The sequence below is a fragment of the Carcharhinus amblyrhynchos genome, chromosome 6 (assembly GCF_965287045.1).
Source record: "Carcharhinus amblyrhynchos chromosome 6, sCarAmb.v2.hapA, whole genome shotgun sequence".
Classification (NCBI taxonomy): Eukaryota; Metazoa; Chordata; class Chondrichthyes; order Carcharhiniformes; family Carcharhinidae; genus Carcharhinus; species Carcharhinus amblyrhynchos.
The window spans coordinates 120,614,005-120,635,547 of record NC_137329.1 but is presented as its reverse complement, the minus strand read 5'-3'; the positions used below and the strand labels follow the sequence as shown (position 1 = coordinate 120,635,547).

At 41.3% G+C, this 21,543-nt stretch overlaps 1 protein-coding gene across 2 annotated transcripts; it reads left to right on the top strand.

The window, feature by feature from the left end:
• The first annotated feature begins 576 nt into the window (after positions 1 to 576).
• On the top strand, positions 577 to 15,624 carry lum (lumican). 2 transcript variants are annotated; one of them, XM_080191325.1, is made up of 3 exons: positions 577 to 1,012; positions 10,188 to 11,077; positions 14,084 to 15,624. In XM_080191325.1, exons 2-3 carry the CDS (start codon positions 10,204 to 10,206, stop codon positions 14,233 to 14,235), a joined length of 1,026 nt encoding a protein of 341 aa, XP_080047451.1. In that variant the 5' UTR covers positions 577 to 1,012; positions 10,188 to 10,203; the 3' UTR covers positions 14,236 to 15,624. The 2 variants fall into 2 exon arrangements, with proteins under 2 accessions (XP_080047451.1, XP_080047450.1); XM_080191324.1 differs by lacking the exon at positions 577 to 1,012 and adding an exon at positions 4,119 to 4,176.
• Positions 15,625 to 21,543: the final 5,919 nt, after the last annotated feature.

Genomic DNA, 21,543 nt, shown 5'->3' with positions numbered 1-21,543 from the left:
TGTAACTTCAACAAGTTTCATTCTGTATTTAGCATTAATTACAAGTCCTCGTGTTCTAGGATCCTGCAGAGTCTATCACTGCAGGATGAATATGCAGCCTTCACCCTTATCCACAAAATAAGAAACAGACCTCACCCAAGGCTTGATTTATTCCAGACTATTTGACCACCGACATATAATTTTAAAAAGCCAAACCATAAGGATCTTACAAATAAAGGGGGGAACGAGCTTTGTCTTTTTAATGTCCCCATAGAAACTGTAACATAAACTGTAATTGATTTCTGTAAACACTTCTATCTCTTCTCTCCTTTCTGCAGGCTTTGAGTTTTGAACAGATTCCTTCTATTTCCATTCAGCAGCTGTACAGAACTTGGATATGAGCCATTCTTTGTTATAGGTTCAGGGATAGTGTAACTTAACACAAGATTCTTGTAAAGCATTTTAGCCAGGGCTCAGCTATAGTTAATGCTATTTACGAGTGCTGTTCTTTCGCAACTGCTTCTCTCAGGAAATAAGAACACATGGAAAGTATTGCTCCCTTAGTCGAGCGTTAAGTAACATTCTCCACAGACTTAGGTACTTTGAAGTCATTCTGAACTTATTGGCATACACCATTCATTTTTGCTGTACACTTACCAAAAACATAATTGAATCAAAATGGGGAAATTGTGGAGTTCGATATGACAAAATGCAAATTGCATTTTTGAAAAAACTTCTTACTCCAAAGTCTTATCTGTACTGAAGCTGCAGCCATCCTCCTGCATTTAGTTAATAGGCTCTATTTTCAGCGTTATTTAACATACCAGAGCACAGACCCAGACTGATGACATAGCAGCTTTATAGTTGAGGGGTATCCACCTCTCCCACTGTTGTTGTCAGCCTCTGCCACAGGAGTCTGGCAGCCTCCTCTTTCTCCAGAGACCAGTACACAGCATTTAATATTTGATTCTTGCCCTCATTTTCGCTGTTGCTCATCCTTTGGAATTAAGAAACAAAAAGGCATCAAGCAAAGGTAGGCAAGTGGGTTTCAGTTTTGGTTTAATAATTTATGCAGCATGAAAGTATGTCAAAATAATGTGTTTCCTTTTTCCAAAGCTATATTCAGAAATGCTTCTTATGCAGAAAACAAGCTTGGAACATTGTTTTTAACCCTTGAAAAATGAAAAGATGAGTAATATATATATTTATAATATATGTATACATAATACATGTAGACATATATATTGCAGCTAGACTGCGGAGGATCACTATTTAGAGTACAGTGTGTGTTTGTGCTATTTTGCAGTGTAGTGGATAGTATTAAGCATGGTAATTTTATTGTGGAGGGCTGGTTCTGGTAAAGTGACATGCAAAACCCAATTAACAAAATGTACAAAGAACTGATGGTGCGTGTTTTTGTGACTGCCACACATAGAGAACAAGCCATCACTCTGAGGTTACCAGACCAAAGCATGTTCATTTATATAGAAAGTATTCCCTAACTAATTGCCACTCCGTACTGACTACAGTGAACTGAGACAATACAGCAAGAGAAGTCACTGCAGTTGTCATACGATACATTAGGTTTATTGCAGAAAGAATTCCCCAGCTATGTGGAGGACTTTGGTGGGCAAACGCACTGAGCAACAAGTATGTAGAGCTCTTGTCCTTACATTCCAGAGGATATCTGTCTTAGATAAACGCCTTTGTTCATTCCAAATGAGCCAGATTCTTGTTCGTAGGAGAAAAACTGTCAAAAGTAATATTCAACATTTTGCATCTATTTGGAGATAGAAGAGGTAATGACACAGGTGGTAGTGTTACCAGTTTGTGGAACATTATTTATTTAGTTTGAAGCCCATTACTTGAATTTATCATGATTTCCCTTTACAAGTTACCCAGTGTACAATATCACCTTCTTCCAGATTAAAATGTAAGTCCTCTGGTGCTAACTGTGACAAAGGTTGAGGCACGGAATTTTTTAGCAGCAACGCCCTTTGGAGGTCTTAATCTTTGACCATGGCACGCTGGTAAAATTACTAGCATTGTTCTCAGAGAAAACTTGTTTTTAAGAGCTCCAACCTTGGAGAATGCAGTAGTTATTTGATTTTACCAGAATCTCAATTTCAACCTTTTGTTTAAAACGACTGCGGGAGTGAAGGGATTTCTTTTACAAACCAGGTGTGAGTTTGTAATCTAAATGTTATTCTTCATTGAACAGAAATGCATGCTGACAATTCACTTCAGGATCACCTAATGCAAATGAAGCGAAAGGACATAGAGGGTTTTAAAGGAATCTTGTTGTTATGATCCCGCTGGAATACAGCTGTTATGCATCAGAAGATTTGAGCTCGCCTTTTTCAGATGCTGTTCTACTAATTACAACCATTGTCTGCTCCCAATGAGTAACTGAAAACATTACCACTAATGACCTTGTTGTGCTTTAAATTGATGTTCTCATGTAGGATCTATCAACACTGGCTTAGACAGAGTGACCCCACACCACAAATCTAAACTGCAGCAAAGAATTTTAATGCCAGGACATTTTTTTGAAGTGTCCATTCTGGCATGAGGGGAGGGTTGTCGAAGCTGTGGTTGGACTACTAAACACTTATCACTTTTCTTTACAACAAACTGTTTCAGAGCCGTTTCCAAAATATTGAGTATTGTAGGTAGTTTTGTCGATCTCTGTAACCCTGCTTTCTCCAACTGGTTCATGGCTTGACCCGGATTTGTGTGCAGAGTCACAGAACATGACAGAAGGGCCATTCCATCAACCCTGTCAGTACTGGAGTTCTCCTGCTCATGGGCTTTTGCTGCTCTTGTTCAATCCTCATGCCCATTTCATATTCACCTTCCCTTTTTTTATAAAGGAGAGAATGGAGAATCTCGGACCAGAGGGTATAATCTCAGAATAAGGGGTCGCCCATTTAAGACAGAGTTGAGGAGGAATTTCTTCTCTCAGTGGGTAGTGAACCTGTGGAATTCTTTACCACAGAGGCTGTAGAGACTTGGTTGCTAAATGTTTAAAATTGATAGACAGATTTTTAATCAGTAAAGAAATCAAGGGTTATGGGGATAAGGTGAAAGTGTATTTGAGAATTAAATCAGATCAGCCATGATCTCATTGAATGCCGCAGACTTGATGGGACTGGATGGTTCCTATGTCCTATGGTCTTAGGAGATAGTTCATCTTCAAAATAATTGGTGCGATTTGCTTCAACACCCATTTGTGATGGAGAATTTCATGTCCTACTGACTCTGGGTGTAAAGGCATCATGGGCTCTGCAACTTTCCCATTTCGTCACCATCATCATGGTGGAGTGGGTCTTGCAACCTGCTGCAGTCATGGTGCCCTCAGGCCCAGGAATTTGCAGGGTGATGTATCTTAGGCACAGAGGAGCATGGGAGCAGGATGAGGCCATTCAGCCCTTCAAGCTTACTCCACCATTTAATGAAATTATGGCTGAACTGTAACTCAACGTGGTTGACCTGCCTTTGCCCCCTGTCCTTCAGCACAGTTGCTGAACAAAATTCCCATGTTACACTCCTCCCAGTCTTGATCCTGCTAAGATGGGAAAGGGAAATTCTGAAGGAATGATGTATCAGTTCCTCTCTAGGAAGGTCAGAGGTCGAATGTCTTTGAGTGTTCCAGGTGTGTGATTTTCCCTTTGGGCCCCAGTTCTCCCAAAAAAACAAAACATATTCCTGTACCCTATAGGCACACAAATTTTGGGCAGAGTTGACAGGCCTAATGCCAATTCAGGTGGGTGGTGCCACATTCTTCTAATCAATCCTCCTCATCCCCATCTATCAGAGGTTGGTATGACTGTCTCTGCTTAATGCACACTCTCTTCTTATAGTGCACCAAGTTGAAGGGAGGCAGGCACAACCATTGCCAGCTTCCCCTACCTATCTCCCAGTAAGAAATTAAACCCCTCGCTACCGCTTCTTTCTGGGCAGAAACCTGAGATACTGGGTCTGGCCATATTTTTCACCCTACTACTGCCCCCTACGCCGGTAGTCCATCATATCCACCAGAAAAGCCAAAGGAGATTTCTTCTCGCCTTGCCTTTCAGTTCTGTAAAACGTCAGCAACTATAAGTGAACATTTCATCATAGGCGCCAGCCAGTGGCAGAATTACATGACGGGGAACACAAGAAAACAATGTTGTGGGAAAAGAAAACACAAATGAAGTTAGTAGCCATCAGATCAATCTCTTTCTGAATGCAATGTTCATTTTGTGTAGATTTACTGAAATAATTTGATATGCCTTTATTAACATCTAAAAATGTTACTTTTTTCATTTGCAGCAGGCTTCCTGGGAAATTATGCAATATTGCTGAAAAAGAAACATCTGGTCAAAGCTTTTCACCTTTGGATTGTGGCACTTCTACATTACTCATTGTACATATACTATAGGAGATAAAATGTTGGGATCATTTGAAATTTGGTATTCTTGCATTTGTCCTATTGCATGCAAAATGAAAAGCATTTGCAACAGGTCTCTCTTTTCAGCAACATTCAGGTTATGTAATGCCCATGTTTTATAAAGGCAAATCTTCAGAATTGTTGGCATATTTGGGTATTCAGGAAATGCATTGATTACATAGCGTGGGGAAGTAATGTCTAACTGACAGAACTGGAGCAACCCATTAAACATCTCCCCCTCGTCAAATGGAGATCCTTGTAAGCTTTATTTGTGGGAAAGTTCTGAGCAGACTTGCTGTACTCACAATGTCATTGGGCGACCCCGGCCTCAAACCAGACAATACAGCCAGGAAATAAGAACATCCCAACAGGACTAATATTCAGCATAAATTGGAGAACAGTGGATTGGCAAAAATTCTGGGGGCATGGTAAATGATAAGCCACACACATAAAAGAATGGTTACATAGAACATAGAACATTACAGCGCAGAACACGCCCTTCGGCCCACGATGTTGCGCCGACCAGTTAAAAAACAATGACCCTCTAACCTAAACCAAACCCTTACCATCCATAAACCTATCCACGGATCTCTTAAACGCCCCCAAACTAGGCGCATTTACAACTGCAGCAGGCAGGGCATTCCAATCCCTCACCACCCTCTGGGTAAAGAACCTACCCCTGACATCCGTCCTATAACTACCGCCCCTTAATTTAAAGCTATGCCCCCTCGTGCTAGCTTTCTCCATCCGAGGAAAAAGGCTATCATTGTCCACCCTACCTAAACCTCCAATCATCTTATATGTTTCAATAAGGTCCCCACGAAGCCGCCTTCTTTCTAACGAAAACAACCTCAAATCCCTCAGTCTCTCCTCATAGGACCTCCCCTCCATACCAGGCAACATCCTGGTAAACCTCCTCTGCACCCTCTCCAAAGCCTCCACATCCTTCCTATAATGTGGGGACCAGAACTGCACACAATACTCCAAGTGAGGCCACACCAGAGTTTTGTACAGTTGCAACATGACGCTGTGGCTCCTAAATTCAATCCCCCTACCAATAAACGCCAAGACACCGTATGCCTTCCTAACAACCCTATCTACTTGATTCCCAACTTTCAGGGATCTATGTACACATACACCTAGATCCCTCTGTTCATCCACACTGAAAAAAATTGCTACTTACAAATTAAACCAATTAAAATGTTGTTTATTGGATATATTTTCATTGTGACATGTCCACTTACTCACTGTATGCACTTCTAACCAGCTTCCCACATTAGGTCTTCTGCATACTTGAGGATATTAAAAACTCTGTTGTCCATGTCCTAACTCCCATCATGTCCCATTTATTTATCACCCCTGTGCTTGCTGACCTTCAATGGCTCCAAGTTAAGCAACTGCTCAGTTCTAAAATTCCCATCCTTATGTTCAAATCTCTCCATTGACGCAGCATGCCCTCCCCCCATCTCTATAGTCTCCTCCAGACTTACAATCCATCTGAAATACCTGCACTCCTTCAATTCTGGCCTCTTGAGCATCCCCAATTTTAATCATTCCACCATTGCCAGCCATGCCTTCAACTACCTAGATCCTAGGCTTTGCAATTTTCTCCCTGAACCCTTCTATTCCTCTCCCTCTTCCTTTAAGATACTCCTTAAAACCCACTTCATTGACCAAACTTTTGGTCATACAAAGAACATTACAGCACAGGAATAGGCCCTTTGACCCACCAAGCCTGTGCCAACACATGATGTCTTTTTAAACAAAGGGTGATCTACCTGAATTGTATTTATTTGTTTATTGGATGTGAACAAGTCAGCATTTATTGCCCATCTCTAATTGAGAAGATGGGCAGTGATGAGCTGCCTTATTGAACTGCATAGTCCATGCAATGCAGCTACAACCACAGTGCTATTCAGGAGGGATTCCAGGGTTTTGACTCAGTGACAGTAAAGGAATGGTGATACATTTCAAAGTCGAGGTAGTGGGGGGCTTGGAGAGGAACACTTAGTGGTGTTCCCATGCATCTGCTGTCCTTGCCCTTTTAGGTGGCAGAATCCTGGGTTTGGAAGGTGCCGTTTCAGAAGCCTTGGCAAGTTACTGCAGTGCATCTTGTAGGTGGTATACATGGCAGCAACTCACCCTAACATCTCCTTATATGGTTCAGTATCAAGTGCTATTTGATAACACACTTGTGAAACCCTTTGGAACATTTTACTACCTTAAAGGTGCTACATAAAAGATGTTTTTTTCTGGTTGTACAGACAATATGAACCTCTTGCAGTCCAGTTCGACCCTGGTCCTTTCCAGTAGTCATACATGCCCTGCATGTACACTCCCTGAGGCTAATGTTCAGGGAGCTGAATTTAGAATGACTAAGCTCAGCTGTACTATCCCCAATGTCCCCTTGGTTGATATTGAATTACCCAGAACAAAACTTCATGATCTGCATCACTGAGTATCAGACCACGCTGTGGAGTTATCCAACTAGCTAATGGGCAGACACCAAAAGATAATGATTAATAAACATGGCCGTATCCTGCCTAACTCACCAAAAAAATCCAAAACATTCATTTGCAAAATATTGCCCTTATCTTTCACCTTCTGAACCCCTGGCTCTTTGGCATGATGGAAGTACAGTTTGGAGATGCACATGCATTTCCCCTTTCATCTGTGCTTGACAAAGCTTTATTCCAGTTCTAGATAATTCCGTCCTGCTACAGCACATTGAGAATTAACACTTATCAACATGAAAGGAAACTTCTCTCAGAAGCTGATTTCACATCAACCTTTTAACCGATGAAAAATATGGTACCACACAACCTTTTCTTGTGTTGTCCTTCTATCCAGTTCCTGTAACTTGTAATCTTTGTGGTAATTTCTATAAAGCAAGGCTACATCCAAGTCCCTAATATCCAGACCCATTGCAATGTGGTTGACTCATACAAGTCTGAGCAAGCCACTCAGTTCATGGGTAGTAAATGCTGGCCTTGTCGGTGATACTCACATCTTACAGAATGAAATTTAAAAATAAACTTGTACTTGTATAGTTTTATTAACATAACAAAACTTCACAAGAATGTTCCGAAACAAAATTTTATATAGATCTACATGAGAGGTATTAAGTCAGGTAATCAAATGCTTGGTCAGAGAGGCATGTCTTGAGGGGTGTTGTAAAGTAAGTGGGATATAGAGGTTTGGGATAGGAACTCCAGCTCTGATGTCCTTATGGTAGCTGAAGCCGCAACCAACAACGGTGGAGCAGCTCAGGCCTGTGAGGTTCAAGGGGGCAGATTTAAAGGAATGCAAATACTTCTGAGAATTTTTGGACTGGGAGATATGGAGTGATGCGGCCATGAAGGGATTTGAAAGTAAGTGGGCGAATTTTAAAATTGAGATATTGGCTTACTGGGAGCCAATGTAGATCACCGAGTACAGGAGTTGTGGGTGAACAAATGTGCATCAGGGCAAGGGCAGCTGAGTTTTGGGTGATCACAAATTTACAGAGGGTAGAATGCAGGAGTCAACCAGGGGTACAGTGGAATAATCAAATCTAAAAGTAATGGAGGCATGAAGGAGATTGTAGGTAACAGAATAATAACCAACTCAGATAGCCAATAGCACAGTTGACTTCCTTTTCATTAATTTTGAGGCTACTTGACATACAATGGGTCAATTTTCATTAAGCTACGGACTCCTACCCTAAGTTCCAAGTTGCCATACTAAAGGCTGAATTTTCTTGATGTTATGTGACAGGCTTGGAATTCGGGTAAGGAGTTGATAAATAGTGGGAAGCTACATGGAGTCAGGTTTATAGCATGGAAGCAGACCCAAATTGTCAACGATGTCCAGTTTTTACTATTAGCTAGTCCCAATTAGCTGTGTTTGGCCCATATCCCTCTATACCAATCTTATCCATGTAACAATCTAAATGTTTTTTAAAAAACAAAATTGTACCCGCCTATACTACTATCTCTAGCAGCTTATTCCAGACATTCATTACCCTCTGTGTGAAAAAATTGCCCCTCTGGACGCTTTTGAATCTCCCCCCTCTCACCTTAATTCTATGCCCTCTAGTTTTAGACTCCCCTACGGAAAAGATGTCGACCATCCACCTTATCCATGCTCCTTATTATTTCATAAACCTTTACAAGTTCACCCTAAGCATCCTACTCTCCAGGGAAAAAAAGTCCCAGTCTATCCAGCTTCTCCTTATAACTCAAACCATCAAGTCCTGGTAGCATCCTAGTAAATCTTTTCTGCACTCTTTCTAGTTTAACAATATCTTTTCCATAATAGGGTGACCAGAACTGTACACAATATTCCAAGCGTGGCCTTGTACAACTTCAACAAGATGTTCCAACTCCTGTATTCAATGTTCTGGCCAATGAAATCAAGCATGCCAAATGCCTTCTTCACCACTCTGTCCGCCTTGACTCCACTTCCAAGGAGCTATGAACCTGTATCCCTAGATCTTTTTGTTCTATTAATCTTCCCAGCGCCCTACCATTAACTGAATAAACCCTGCCCTGGTTCTAGCTACCAAAATGCATCACCTTGCATTTATCAAAATTAAACTCCATTTGCTATTCATCAGCCCACTGGCCCAATTGATCAAAATCTCGTTGCGATCCTAGATAACCTTCTTCACTATCTATTATGCCACCAATCTTGGTGTCATCTGCAAACTTACTAACCATGCCTTCTAAATTCTCATCCAAATCATTAATATAAATGACGAATAACAGTGGATCCAGCACTGATCCCTGAGGCACACCGCTGGTCACAGGCCTCCAACTTGAAAAACAACCTCTATAACCACCCTCTGTGTTCTGTCATCAAGCCAATTTTGTATCCAATTGGCCATGTCACCTGGGTCCCATGAGATGTAACCTTATGTAACAACCTACTATGCGGTACCTTGTCAAAGGCCTTGCTAAAATGCATATAAACAACATCGACTGTACTGCCCTCATCTACCTTCTGGCTTGTCCTACCAATGGGGAAATTTCCCAGGGGTGATTCAGAAAGCAGATTGCTTGCTCAATGGAGATGGACAGTCAATTATCACTCAAGATGGGCAATTTTGCAGCCTTGTCAGCATTGTAATATTGGTAGAGCAGCACCCAGCTGCATGTAGAGACTATCAATTCATTGAAGACCATCAGAACCAGAGACTCCATGCCTCAACAATAGGGGTTTCCTGCAGAAAAGGCTCTACTTACAGCCAAAAAATCTGCTGGCAGGGTTTCCACTCCTTTCCAAGTGGCTTCAAAACCTGGCAATTTTAAAATCTGTGTCTACATCTCCCTGGTCCTTGTATTGTGCCTGAAACATCACAAGTTCATCTGCAACATTTCATAGGACAGTGAGTATGGCTATGGCCAATTAGGCAGTAACTTCCAGGTAGAATATGCAACTGGGTCTCGTTGTCTCAAATGTGGGGTCAGAACCCCATATTTTCTACCAGCACCATGGTTCTGCAGTCTATGACAAAATCCAACCCACTCATGATCAGTATCATTGGTTGGGACATTCGAGGGTTTACAGAACTAGGCACCAGGAAAAGCATTTGACCTTCGGTACTGATTTAATAAAAAAAAGTCCTCCTGTCATTGAGTAGGTTGATCTTGACATTGTTTGTGATATTGAATTGAAAATCTGAAATATCTTGTTGAATATTAATAATGTAAGCTCGCCACCAAAATATATCACTGCCACTTTGTGATCTGAGTAATAATGCCATGCTTGTTTTCTTCTTTGTTTTTACACACAGCTTTACAATTGCTGAGATGAAGCTCATACACCTTCCTATATTTGCTTTGCTGGTCAGCGGCATACTTTGTCAGTATGACTATGATGAATACTATCGTTATTTTGATTCAGCAAATTTGCAGGGCTCAGCATATCCAGTTTGTTCCGTTGAGTGTGACTGTCCAGTGATCTTCCCCACCGCCATGTACTGCAACCATCGCAGACTTAAAACGATCCCTATCGTACCCTCACAAATAAAATACCTTTACCTCCAGAACAACCAACTCACTGGCATTCCAGGTGGTGCATTTGAAAATGCCACTGACCTCCGCTGGCTGGTCCTTGATGACAATCAAATTACGAGCGACAATGTAGGCAGGAATGTATTCTCAAAGCTGAAAAACCTGCAGCGGTTGTACATAAACAACAACAATCTGACGGATGTCGTTCGCTCCCTTCCAAAGTCATTGGTGGAACTGAAGCTTTCATCAAACAAGATCTCGAAGATTGGGAATGGTTTGAAAGGACTGGAAAACCTGACGACACTTATTCTCGAGGGCAATAAACTGAATGATGTTGGCGGGTCTTTGAGTGGTTTGAAGTCCTTGACATACCTTGACTTGAGCAGCAACCAATTAACAAAGCTTCCTGATGATCCTCCATCAGCCGTAGAGATGTTTTATGTTAATGATAATAAGCTCAAGACCATTCCAAAGGACTACTTCAGGAAGCTGAATACTCTCCAGTATCTCCGCATGTCGCACAATGAACTAACTGATGAGGGTATCCCTGAGAAAGTCTTCAACATCACCACACTGATCGAGTTGGATCTTGCATTCAATGAATTGAAGAGCATTCCCCTTGTTAATGAAAACCTAGAAAATCTATACCTACAGGCGAATAAAATTGATAGTAAGTCTGACTGCATTTCACTCACTAGGATAACAAAATGGGATATGAAAAGCCACAAGGTAAAATGAGGAATTTAGGTCAAAGCCGGAAAGTCGACCCCAATAGAAAAGACTTGAAAATTTTGTTACAATAGAATGTAACTGATGCAAAGAATTTAAAGTGAATTCAGGGGCAACTGGATGTATTCCTGAAGGGAGAAATGAATGAGATGTGGGGAGGAGAAGGAGGTTAAGAATTGAACTATGAAAACTAAATTCTTTTTCTCTTCCTAAAAATTCTCATACTCTTAAAATACAGATTGACGTGCTAAATATTTGCCTCAGTATCATTGCAATCAAATTGTAAATTCCGATCAAACGTGATTTACACAATGCTCTGATTAAGAGGTAACTCAAGAAGAAGATTTGATTTCCAAATAGTTAATTGGCTTTTTCTATGATAATGTGATTGGTGGTTTCACGGTAGATGGTAATTGGCCATGTCCACCATGTGTTTGGTCACAATATCCATGTCAATATATCTCAAAGCAACTTTTCTAGATGTACAGGTTGCTAACATAATGTAACATAGTGAACTAAAGCACTTTCAATTCGACATAACACTCAATGGAGAAATACAAGACTAAACTGAGAAATTTCTCCATCTTTATTCTTATTCATGCATCTCCCGCCACTATTCATTACATGCAGCGCAGAAACAGACTATTGAGTCCAACCAGTCTACGCCAGTGTTTATGCTTCATTTGAGCATCCTCCCATCTTTTTGAAATCTACCATCGTTTGAGCAGGAGTAAGTCATTCAGCCCCTCAAGCCAGCTCTATCATTCAATGAGATCATGACTAATCTGATAGTGAGTTCAAATCTGTGTACTCCCAATTACCCATCACCCCCTTGTTTATCAAGAATGTATCCACCTCTATCTTAAAATAGTCAAAGATTCTGCTTCATGGCCTTTTTGGGAAGAGAGTTCCAAAGACTCACAACTCTCGGAGGGAAAATATTTCAGTGGAATTTTACCATCACATCCACTCCAGAATCGGGGCGGGCGAGGTTCACAGGTGGCATTCTCTATTAGCCTCAGGTGGGGTTTTACGAGCCTCGGGCAAGACAGTAAAATTCCGGACTTCATCTTGTCCCTGTTTTAAATGGTGAGCCCTTATTTTTAAACAATGACTCCCAGTTCTAGATTCTTCCACAAAAGGAAACACGCTTTCCACATTGACCCTATCAAGACAGCTCAGGATATTCTATGTTTCAATCAAGTTGCCTCTTACTCTTCTAAACTCCAGCGGATACAAGCCCAGCCTTTCCTCATAAGACAATCCACTCCTTCCAGGTATCAATCTAGGAAACCTTCTCTGAATTGTTTCTGATGCATTTATATCTTTCCTTAAATAAGGTGATTTATACTGTACGCAATACTCCAAATGTGGTCTCATTAGTGCTCTAAACAACTGAAGCATAACCTCCCTACATTTGTAATCAATTCCCATCACAATAATTGATAATATTCCCAATTAATTACTAGCATACTCGCCTTTTGTGATTCATACATTAGGATACCCAGATCCTTTTGCACCCCAGGGCTCTGTAAGCTCTCATCATTCAGATAATTTTTTTTTATTTTTCCTGGCAAAATAGACAATTTCACATTTTCTAACATTATACCCTCTTTGCCAGATCTTGGCCCACTCACTTAACCTATTGATATCTTTTTGTAGCCTCTTTATGTTCACTTCATAACTTACTTTCCTAATGTTGTTGTGGAAAGTTACTTGGACATAGGTTCTTAAGAGTTGCTAATACAGCCAACTGAATCTTATGCTTCTGAATGTCTGCTTTTGTTAGTTACTCTTCTAAAACAACTAAATTCAGTTGAAAGTTAATCTCCAGTATTGTAGGAAATCGAGGTTTCGGTCAGCATGGTGGCATATCATGTATTATTTCCCAAATTTGATAAAGACGTAGGCCTGAATTTTCAGGATGGTGAGTGCTCAGCGCTCATCATCCAGAGAATTGGCAGAGAACACAACATCACCACATCTGACAGGCCCACTGCCATTTTATACTCAATGAGTTTTGATTGGCAGCAGGCACAATATCTGTCCTCACTTAGCCGATTGCTCTCAAGCTCATCCAGACACAGCACTGCAACGCAGAGGAGGTACTGCAGCTCCATGTCTGAGACTAAGTTCTGGGAACCATTGTGCTGTTAACTAGCAGAGGTCCCAGGGTGAGGAGGATAGCTCATATCCTTGGGGGCTCTAAGAGGAGGGATCTTGCTGTCAGGGGAAAGCTCCAGGGTAAAGAGAGGGTGGGGGAGTGGTGGGAGGTGGAGGGGATTGTAGGTCTCCAGTCCATGGGGAGAGGGCACCCCAGTCTGTAGGGGCCTTTCGATGGATGCGCCGAATGACTGTGGATGGTAAACAGAAAGATTTCACTCTCAATTTGAGATGATATTGAGGGTGAAAACTTCTTCTGTTTCCCACCCTCAGTCATTGGGCTCCTGCCAGCCTAAAAATTGAGATTTGGTGGGAAAAGGTCTTTAAGTGGCAATTAAGAGACCACTTAAGGGTTTTAATTGAGGCATGGATGGGTTTCCCATCCAAGACTCTGTCTGCCCCAACGTGAATTTGAATCCAGGGTGGGGCATGCGGGATTCCCTCCATGTTATTTTATGTTCTCTCCCTACATTAGAACCTACTGCGAGGAGAGCATAAAATTCCAGTTACAAAATTTTAAATCTGAGATATTCAGTATTCCTCTAAAATGTGGTAACACAGACTGACATTGCCAGCAGAATCCATGACCAGAATTCTCCAGACCCACAAGCCCCATTATTGCTGCCAGTGAGAACAGAGAATTTAGTGCTCAGCCAAATCTCTGTCCACAGCAGAGGGACCAGAGAATCCCAGCTTCATGTGAGGTCGAGGAATTCCAGCCTATATTTCTTGGGCCACTTGAATACAGTGAGTGTCACTCATTCTCTGAATCTTCATTTTGCAGAGTTCAACCTGGCTAGCTTCTGTCGTGTTACCAGCCCTGTGGACTACTCCAGGATCAGGCACCTGCGTTTGGATGGTAATAACTTGACTCGATCTAGTTTGCCCTACGAAATGGTTCAATGTCTTCGTGTGGCTGGGGAAGTAATGTTTTGATTCACACCTACCCAATTGGGAAAGCACAAAGGTTGGGCCCGATTTTAATTCTGTGTAAGTGAATGGGATTTCAAGTGAGTTAAAATCTCGCCCCTCCCCCCCATCCCCAAGATTTCTAAGTTAGATTTGTTCACTTATTAACACATCATATAGTGCAAACTAACCCCTTTGAGTGTTATATCGTCACATAATCATACCTTTTCTGCTAGATCTTTAATCAGTTAAGGAAAAAAAGACAGAATTACTGAAAAGAAAGTAGAGATACAGTAAGTGGAGGATAAATAAAGAGTAAAGTCGTGTAATGTGGTAAGAAGGTATTAGTCTTTTGAAGTGGATGACATTTCAGCATTTTTTGAGACGTACATTTAAACTGAAGGCCTGCTGTACACGTATTGAGTAATGATTGAATAATGCTTGTGGTTAGAACTTTTGAAAGAGGAAAATTCAACTTCACTATTCTGTGTGCATATCAATGATCTCTTCTCTCACGTAGAGTTCTCTTCTGCTCTGTTTATTATACTGGGTTACATATGTTAGAAGTGATTTTTAAAAGATTCAGCACTTTTATAACAAGCTATATTTCTGTGCAAACCTTTCTCGCAAATTATAGATATTCAGAAGATCTTCTAATAAACACTAATCAAAATATTATTTTCAAAAAACCTATATAAGATTGTCATGGGACATCAGTGTAACTTATAGTGAATCAAATAGCATCTGCTCTATCCATAGTTACTGTATTAGGAATCTTATAGAATGGGATTGGAAAAAAAATCATAGGATTTGGGGGAAGAGGGTTTAGCAATTTAATTCTTGTACAGAAGTTATTATACAATAAAGGGAAACAATAAACATTATTTTCATAACAAATTCTTTCAATAATTCTTATTCTTGCTTAAATTTCTTTGTCTTAAAAAGCTCAGAGTTACTGAAACTATCAGATTAATTTTACATATGTGCAATGGAATATTTTAACCACAGCTTGCATTATGTGTTGCAAATCATGCATGACCTTTATGCGTCTTCCTTTAACCAGCTTACATAACTTATCATACTTAACCATGCTTCATTTCCTGTAAGTTGAACGCTGATGGCTGCCATTAACTTATCTGTTGTATCCTTCTGTTTTACCTCACAGCCTTGGAACTGCAGGAATGTTGTTAGTATATGCAGCCACTGTTTCCATAGTCAGATATGTAAGATGAAATTTGCATTACTTACGCCTCTTGTATCCAGTCGGTACTTAATTGAAATGAAATCTGTCCAACTGTTAACCAGGCCAATACGGGAAGGCATCATTGAGACATGGAGCACTCTGCCTTTGGGGAATGAGGAGTGGGTTAGGCTGCGGGGGTATGCTTGGAGTTGGGTTTGTTGAGTGGTGGTGGGGTGGGGTGGGGGCGGGGGGGGCAATGTTACCTGACATTGTTATCTTGCAACATTACAAAGAGACAATCTCTTCAGCTGATCACACAATGACCAACATGGAAATATTTGTGATCAAACCCCACCTGAAGTGGACTGCACAAGATCTCTGCCTTGATGGGATGGACATGAATCTGAAATTATTGAATGTGGCGTGACTGGAAGAAGGATTTATCACACTCTGCAAGAAAACTAGTTCCAAAAAATTGGCCTGAAAAATGTAACATTTCCAGATGTAATTATCTGACTTTATGGTTTTAACTTTCTATACAAACTTTTTCTCTGTTCACATATATTAACCATTAAAATATATCTTACCTATTTTCATTTGTGGTTTATTTTGTTTATCCAAATTTCATGGGTCTTCATTTATTTGTTATTAAGATATCAAGAGAAATTCTTCAGTCAAGAAAATAGTTTTTTGCTACATGTGCTTCAAATCAGCACCTCATTTAAGACAATAAGCCTCTTGTTCATTCATGTCTATTTTTGTTGACGGTTGGATATTGTCCAATTGCTGCTTATGGCCAAGTGACCTTCTTAATGAACCACAAGTGACTGTTTTTCAACTGAATGATTTGTTTGGTCATTTCCTGGAGTTTTAAGATCCGGCCACATGGCATGAAAGGGAACTTTGGGACTCCAATGTCAGAATAAAGAAATTGTGTCCAGTGACCATGCTAGCCAACTTTACCAAAGGCAACCTCCTAAATGGCTGCTGGGGGATCTGCTATGCTGTCAGCCCAAGCAGAGGGCTGGGTCAGAAGACTCAGCAGTACCACTTGGAGATTTGGTCTGCTGATCTAGGCAGACAGAAACCTCAGGAGCTGGCCCACGCAATAAATAAAAGTAAGCTGAATGTTAGTGGGGAAACCTCTCCCCACTAACAAGAGGTATAAGTGGCACAGTAGCACAGTGGTTAGCACTGCTGCTTCACAGAGCCAGGAACCTGGGTTCGAATCCCACTTGGGTTGCTGTCTGTGCGGAGTCTGCACGTTCTCCCTGTATCTGTGTGGGCTTCCTTCGAGTGCTCCGATTTCCTCCCACAATCCAAAGGTATGCTGGTTAGGTTCACTGTCCATGCTAAATTCTCCCTCGGTGTGCCCAAATAGGTGACTAGGGGAATTTCACAGTAACTTCATCACAGTGTTAATGTAAGCCTACTTACAACTAATAAATAAACTTTTGGCATGACTGTTGCCTTCCCTGCCCACTTCTCTTTCTTGGGCCCAATGGGGCTTTTCCATTAGGCTGCCGTTGGGAATAGCTGGCCCTCTCCCCATTCTCTGCTCAATATGGATTTGGCCTGCACTGTATCTTTCTATATGTGAATCAGCTGTTCTCCTCCTCAGGATGAGCAGCCTTGCTTGCATCCAGCAGATGTCAGTAGAACGCCCCGACGATGGGATGGCATTGTTGAGCCAACCCAACCCAAATCCCCAGGATATTACTGTCCCCCACCCCACTCTGTCTGTGAAGGGTCAGTAAAACCCTGGGCTATATGTCCATTAAAGTCATCATTAGATGTTTTCTCTGCAACCCAACAGCTTTCATGGTCATTTTCTTTCAGGTCCAAACCCATAAATTATAGGCTTATAGGAACCGGAGGAGGTCCTCATCCCCATTCCACCAATTAATTAGTTCATGTCTGATCTGTATTTTGACTCTATATCCCTACATTAATCCAGTAACCCTGAACATCCTTGCCTAACAATATTCGATTAATCTTTATTTTTTAATTTCCCAGGGGCTCCCCATTAGGAAAGAGGGTTCCAGGTTTCCAGATCCCTTTGTGTGAAGAAATGTTTCCTGATATCAGCCCTGTTATAGCCTTGCTCTACCCTCTATGTTATCACCTCTTGTTGCTGAATTCCCCACCAGAGTAAATAGTTTCTTACTACTGAACCTTTCAAGTTCTTTGATCATTTGGGTGCGGGCATCACTGGCTGGGCCAGTATTTATTGTCCATCCCTAATTGCCCTCGAGAAAGTTGTGTTGAGCTGCCTTCTTGAACAACTGCTGTCCCTGTGCAGTAGGTACTCCCATAATGCTGTTAGGGAAGGAGTTTCAGGAATGTAATTCAATGATAGTGAATAAACAATGATATTGTTCCACATCAGGATGGTGTGTGGCTTGAAGGGGAACTTGATGATGGTGGTGTTTCCAACCTTCTGCCTTTGTCCTGTTAGGTGGTAGGGGTTGTGGGTTTGGAAGATGCTGTCTAAGAAAACTTTGTGAGTTGCTGCAGTGCATCTTGTATAACAGTATACACACTGTGGCCACTGTGCATCAGTGGTGGAAGGAGTGAACGTTTAAATTGGTTGATGGGGTGCCAAACAAATGGATTCAAGGAAATACAAGCCCAATCTTTTATTGAATTCTGATCACTATGGCAGAGTTTGGACCCTCAAGCTCCAGATTACTAAACAATTCTAACCACTGGGCTGCTGATATATATCCCAAATGAGTCCCATGATGCAGGAAGAACAGTCAGAACGGAAGGAGAATGAATTGCAGGAGGAAAGGCAGGAGGAGGGAGGGAAAGAACAAGAGGAAGGGAAGGAAAGGGTGAATGTGGAGGAGAGGAAGAGAGGTGAGGAGGAGCAGAAGGGCAGAAAGAAAAAAGTAGGAAGGAAGTGGCAAGTTTGAAATGAGAAGCAGAAAGGGAAAGGAGAAGAGTGAGCTTCAAGGAGCCACACCTTTACTTGGAGTACAAGAAACAATCAACCTGTGAAAGACGCACCTTGAAACATCAAGATACACAGCCCATTTTCGAATCTACATGGTTTCTACTGCAGGCTGAATGCCAGTTGTAATGCCAGTTTTACATATGGTGGGAACTTGGAAGTCAATCTCCAACTACAGTCCATGATTGGTGGACCCAAAAGTCTTTTTGCTCATTTTACATTTCCTCCTGTCCTTGACAGGAGTTAGTGGGGCAGATACCCTGATTCTTTAACAAAAACATGCCCAGAATGTTTCTAATATCCGGCATACTGGAAAATTCATACTGAGAACTGAGAAAGCAGTAAAATTGCAAAGGCTGTTGTTTCATACTGTTCCAGCAGGCACTCATTTCCTTTCCTAAGCTTTGATTCTTCAGATGGGACAAATTATGGAAAGAGAATGAGATCAGCATAAAAAATGCAGCCAATGGAACACTTTCACTGCACAGTTACTTCTGTAGCTCACTGCGGTATATCATTCACAAACATTTGTGACTCATTTTCAGTTTTCAACAGCCCCAAAACATTTGGATAGACTTAGGCCAGGTTTCCCTGTTGGCTTCACTCCATTTACCCATCTGTGGAAATTGCTGAAAAAGACAAATTATCAAAGATTTTTACTCATTGGTGCAAATGCCAAAATGCCGAATTTCAAACAGTCACACAATTTATACCACATAAGAAAAGGGTGCTGATTGGTTGGCATCCTTTCTCTGTAGTATAGATTGTTGTGATCATTTGAAATTTGGTATTCTTGTGTTTGTCCTGATGAGTGTAAGATGAAAAACTTCAGCAGCATGTCTCACTTTTCAACAATAACCATTTGTCGAAACTGTTTTCATATTTGCCTTGGCACAAGGAATGAAGCCTCCACTGATTAAAACCCCAGTTTAGGGTCTGAAATTAAAATGAATAGCCCACATGAGAAACATTTAGGGGGCAATCTTACCAAAATAAATTCTAACTACCAAATGAGCGTGAAAACAGGAGAGAATCGCACCCATATTTTCAACAAGCTTTCAGACACGGACTTATACTACTTTGTGCAAAAAGAGAAGCGAAGTGTGATTCCAGCCAGTAGAGTGAATGGATGGAATCTAATCTTGCTGGAAAACCAGCTGCTCACACTAAAGGGTGCAACAGAACTGAGACATCTGTCAATCTTCCCACCCTAATTACACCCCCCTCGTCCCTGGACGATCGCTGCCCTGTTACCCACCCCAGCCAATCACCGGCCCCCTCCCCCCAACCCTGGCCCAGTCGATTGCCAACCCGGTTGATCGCCATCCTGGCTCATTACTGGTTTCAGAGTGCACAGTTCATCCCACCTCCCCTTAGTCCCAAATTCCATCATGGCCCTGCCCCCTCCCCTCTGGCCCCACCGCTATCATGACCTCATTGATTGGCACTGCCCATTGCCTGGGAGCAGTGCCCATATCTCTTGATCCCCAGAGCTATATTTAATTTCTTCTTGAAATCAGACAATGTTTTGGCCTCAACTACTTTCTGTGGTAGCGAATTCCATACATTCAACAACCTCTGGATGAAGAAACTTCTCCTCACCTCAGTTCTAAAAGGTTTACCCCTTATCCTCAAACATTCTTTCTGAATCTATCCTGTCTAATCCTACTGGAATTTTATAAGTTTTTATGAGATGCTGTCTCACTCTTCTAAATCCATGAATATAATCCTAATTGATTTAAATTCTCCAAATACCACAGACCCGCCATTCCAGAAATCAGTCTGGTAAACGTTCGCTGTACTCCCTCAATAGCAAGGACATCCTTCCGCAAACAAGGATACCAAAACTGCACACAATACTCCTGACGTGACCTCACCAACGCCCTAATCAATTGCAGCAAAACATTCTTGTCTCTATACTCAAATCCTCTTGCTATGAAAGCCGACATACGATTTGCCTTCTTTACTGTCTGCTGTAGTGACTGATGCATGAAGACACTAAGGTCTCACTGAGTATCCACCTCTCTGAATTTACACCCATTCAAGTAATAATTTGTCTTCCTATTATTGTTATAATATATTTATCCACATTATACTGCATCTGCTCAGACACACAGCCTGTCCAAATCATAATGATGCATCTCTACATTCTCCTCACAGCTCACCCTCCACCCAGCTTTGTATCATCAGCAAATTTAGAGATAATACGTTCAGTTCCTTCTTCCAAATCATTAATATATAATGTGAGCAGTTGAGGTCCTAGCACAGGACCCTGCAGAATTTCATTGGTCATTGACGGCCAATCAAAAAAAGAGCCATTTATGCCAACTCTTTGCTCTCTATGTGCTAACCAGCTTTCTATCCATCTTTCTATCCATCTTACCTGCAATCCCATGTGCTTTAATTTTACACAGTAGTCAGTTAAAAGTAAGTTTCTATATTAGTCACAAGTAGGCTTACAGTAACACTGCAATGAAGTTACTGTGAAAATCCCTTAGTCACCATACTCTGGTGACTGTTCAGGTAGAGTGAGGGAGAACTTAGCATGGCCAATGCATCTAACCAGCACATCTTTTGCACTGTGGAAGGAAACTGGAGTACCCAGAGGAAATCCATGCAGACACAGGAAGAACGTGCAGACTGCGCAGTGACCAAAGGCCGGAATCGAATCCAGGTGTCTGGTGCCCCAGGTCTCTGTGGAAGCAGCAGTGCTTACCACTGTGCCACTTGCTGCCCTGTCACGGTGTTATGTGAGACATTATAGAAAGATTTCCAAAAGTTTAAATAAACAATGTCCATGATTCTCTGCAATTAATTCTACTACTTACATCCTCAAAGAATTCCAATAGATTTGTTAAGCATGATTTTCCTTTTGTAAATCCGTGCTGACTTTGTCTGATTATAATGACAAATGCATAACCTTTTGTATTCAATTCCCATCACAATAAACAATAACATTCTATTGGCTTTACTTGCTGTATCTCTATATTGGCTTTTTGTTATTCATGCGCTAGGACCCCCAGATCTCTTTGCATCATCAGTGCTCTGTAATTTTAGATAATAAGTTTCTTTTTTATCCTTCTTATCAAATGGACAGTTTCCCTTTTTGCCCAGATTATTCACCATTTGCCAGATTTTTGCCCACTATAGTGAAGGCTGATGCAAAATACTTGTTTAATTAATCCACCATAGCCTA

What these genes read in the sequence shown, in the direction of transcription:
- lum (XM_080191324.1), top strand. Translation starts at nt 4,148, where the DNA reads ATGTTGTGGGAAAAGAAAACACAAATGAA. An exon ending in GAAAAGAAAACACAAATGAA is followed by an intron (nt 4,177 to 10,187) that starts GTTAGTAGCCAT and finishes TTTTACACACAG; the next exon opens with CTTTACAATTGCTGAGATGA. An exon ending in ACAGGCGAATAAAATTGATA is followed by an intron (nt 11,078 to 14,083) that starts GTAAGTCTGACT and finishes TTCATTTTGCAG; the next exon opens with AGTTCAACCTGGCTAGCTTC.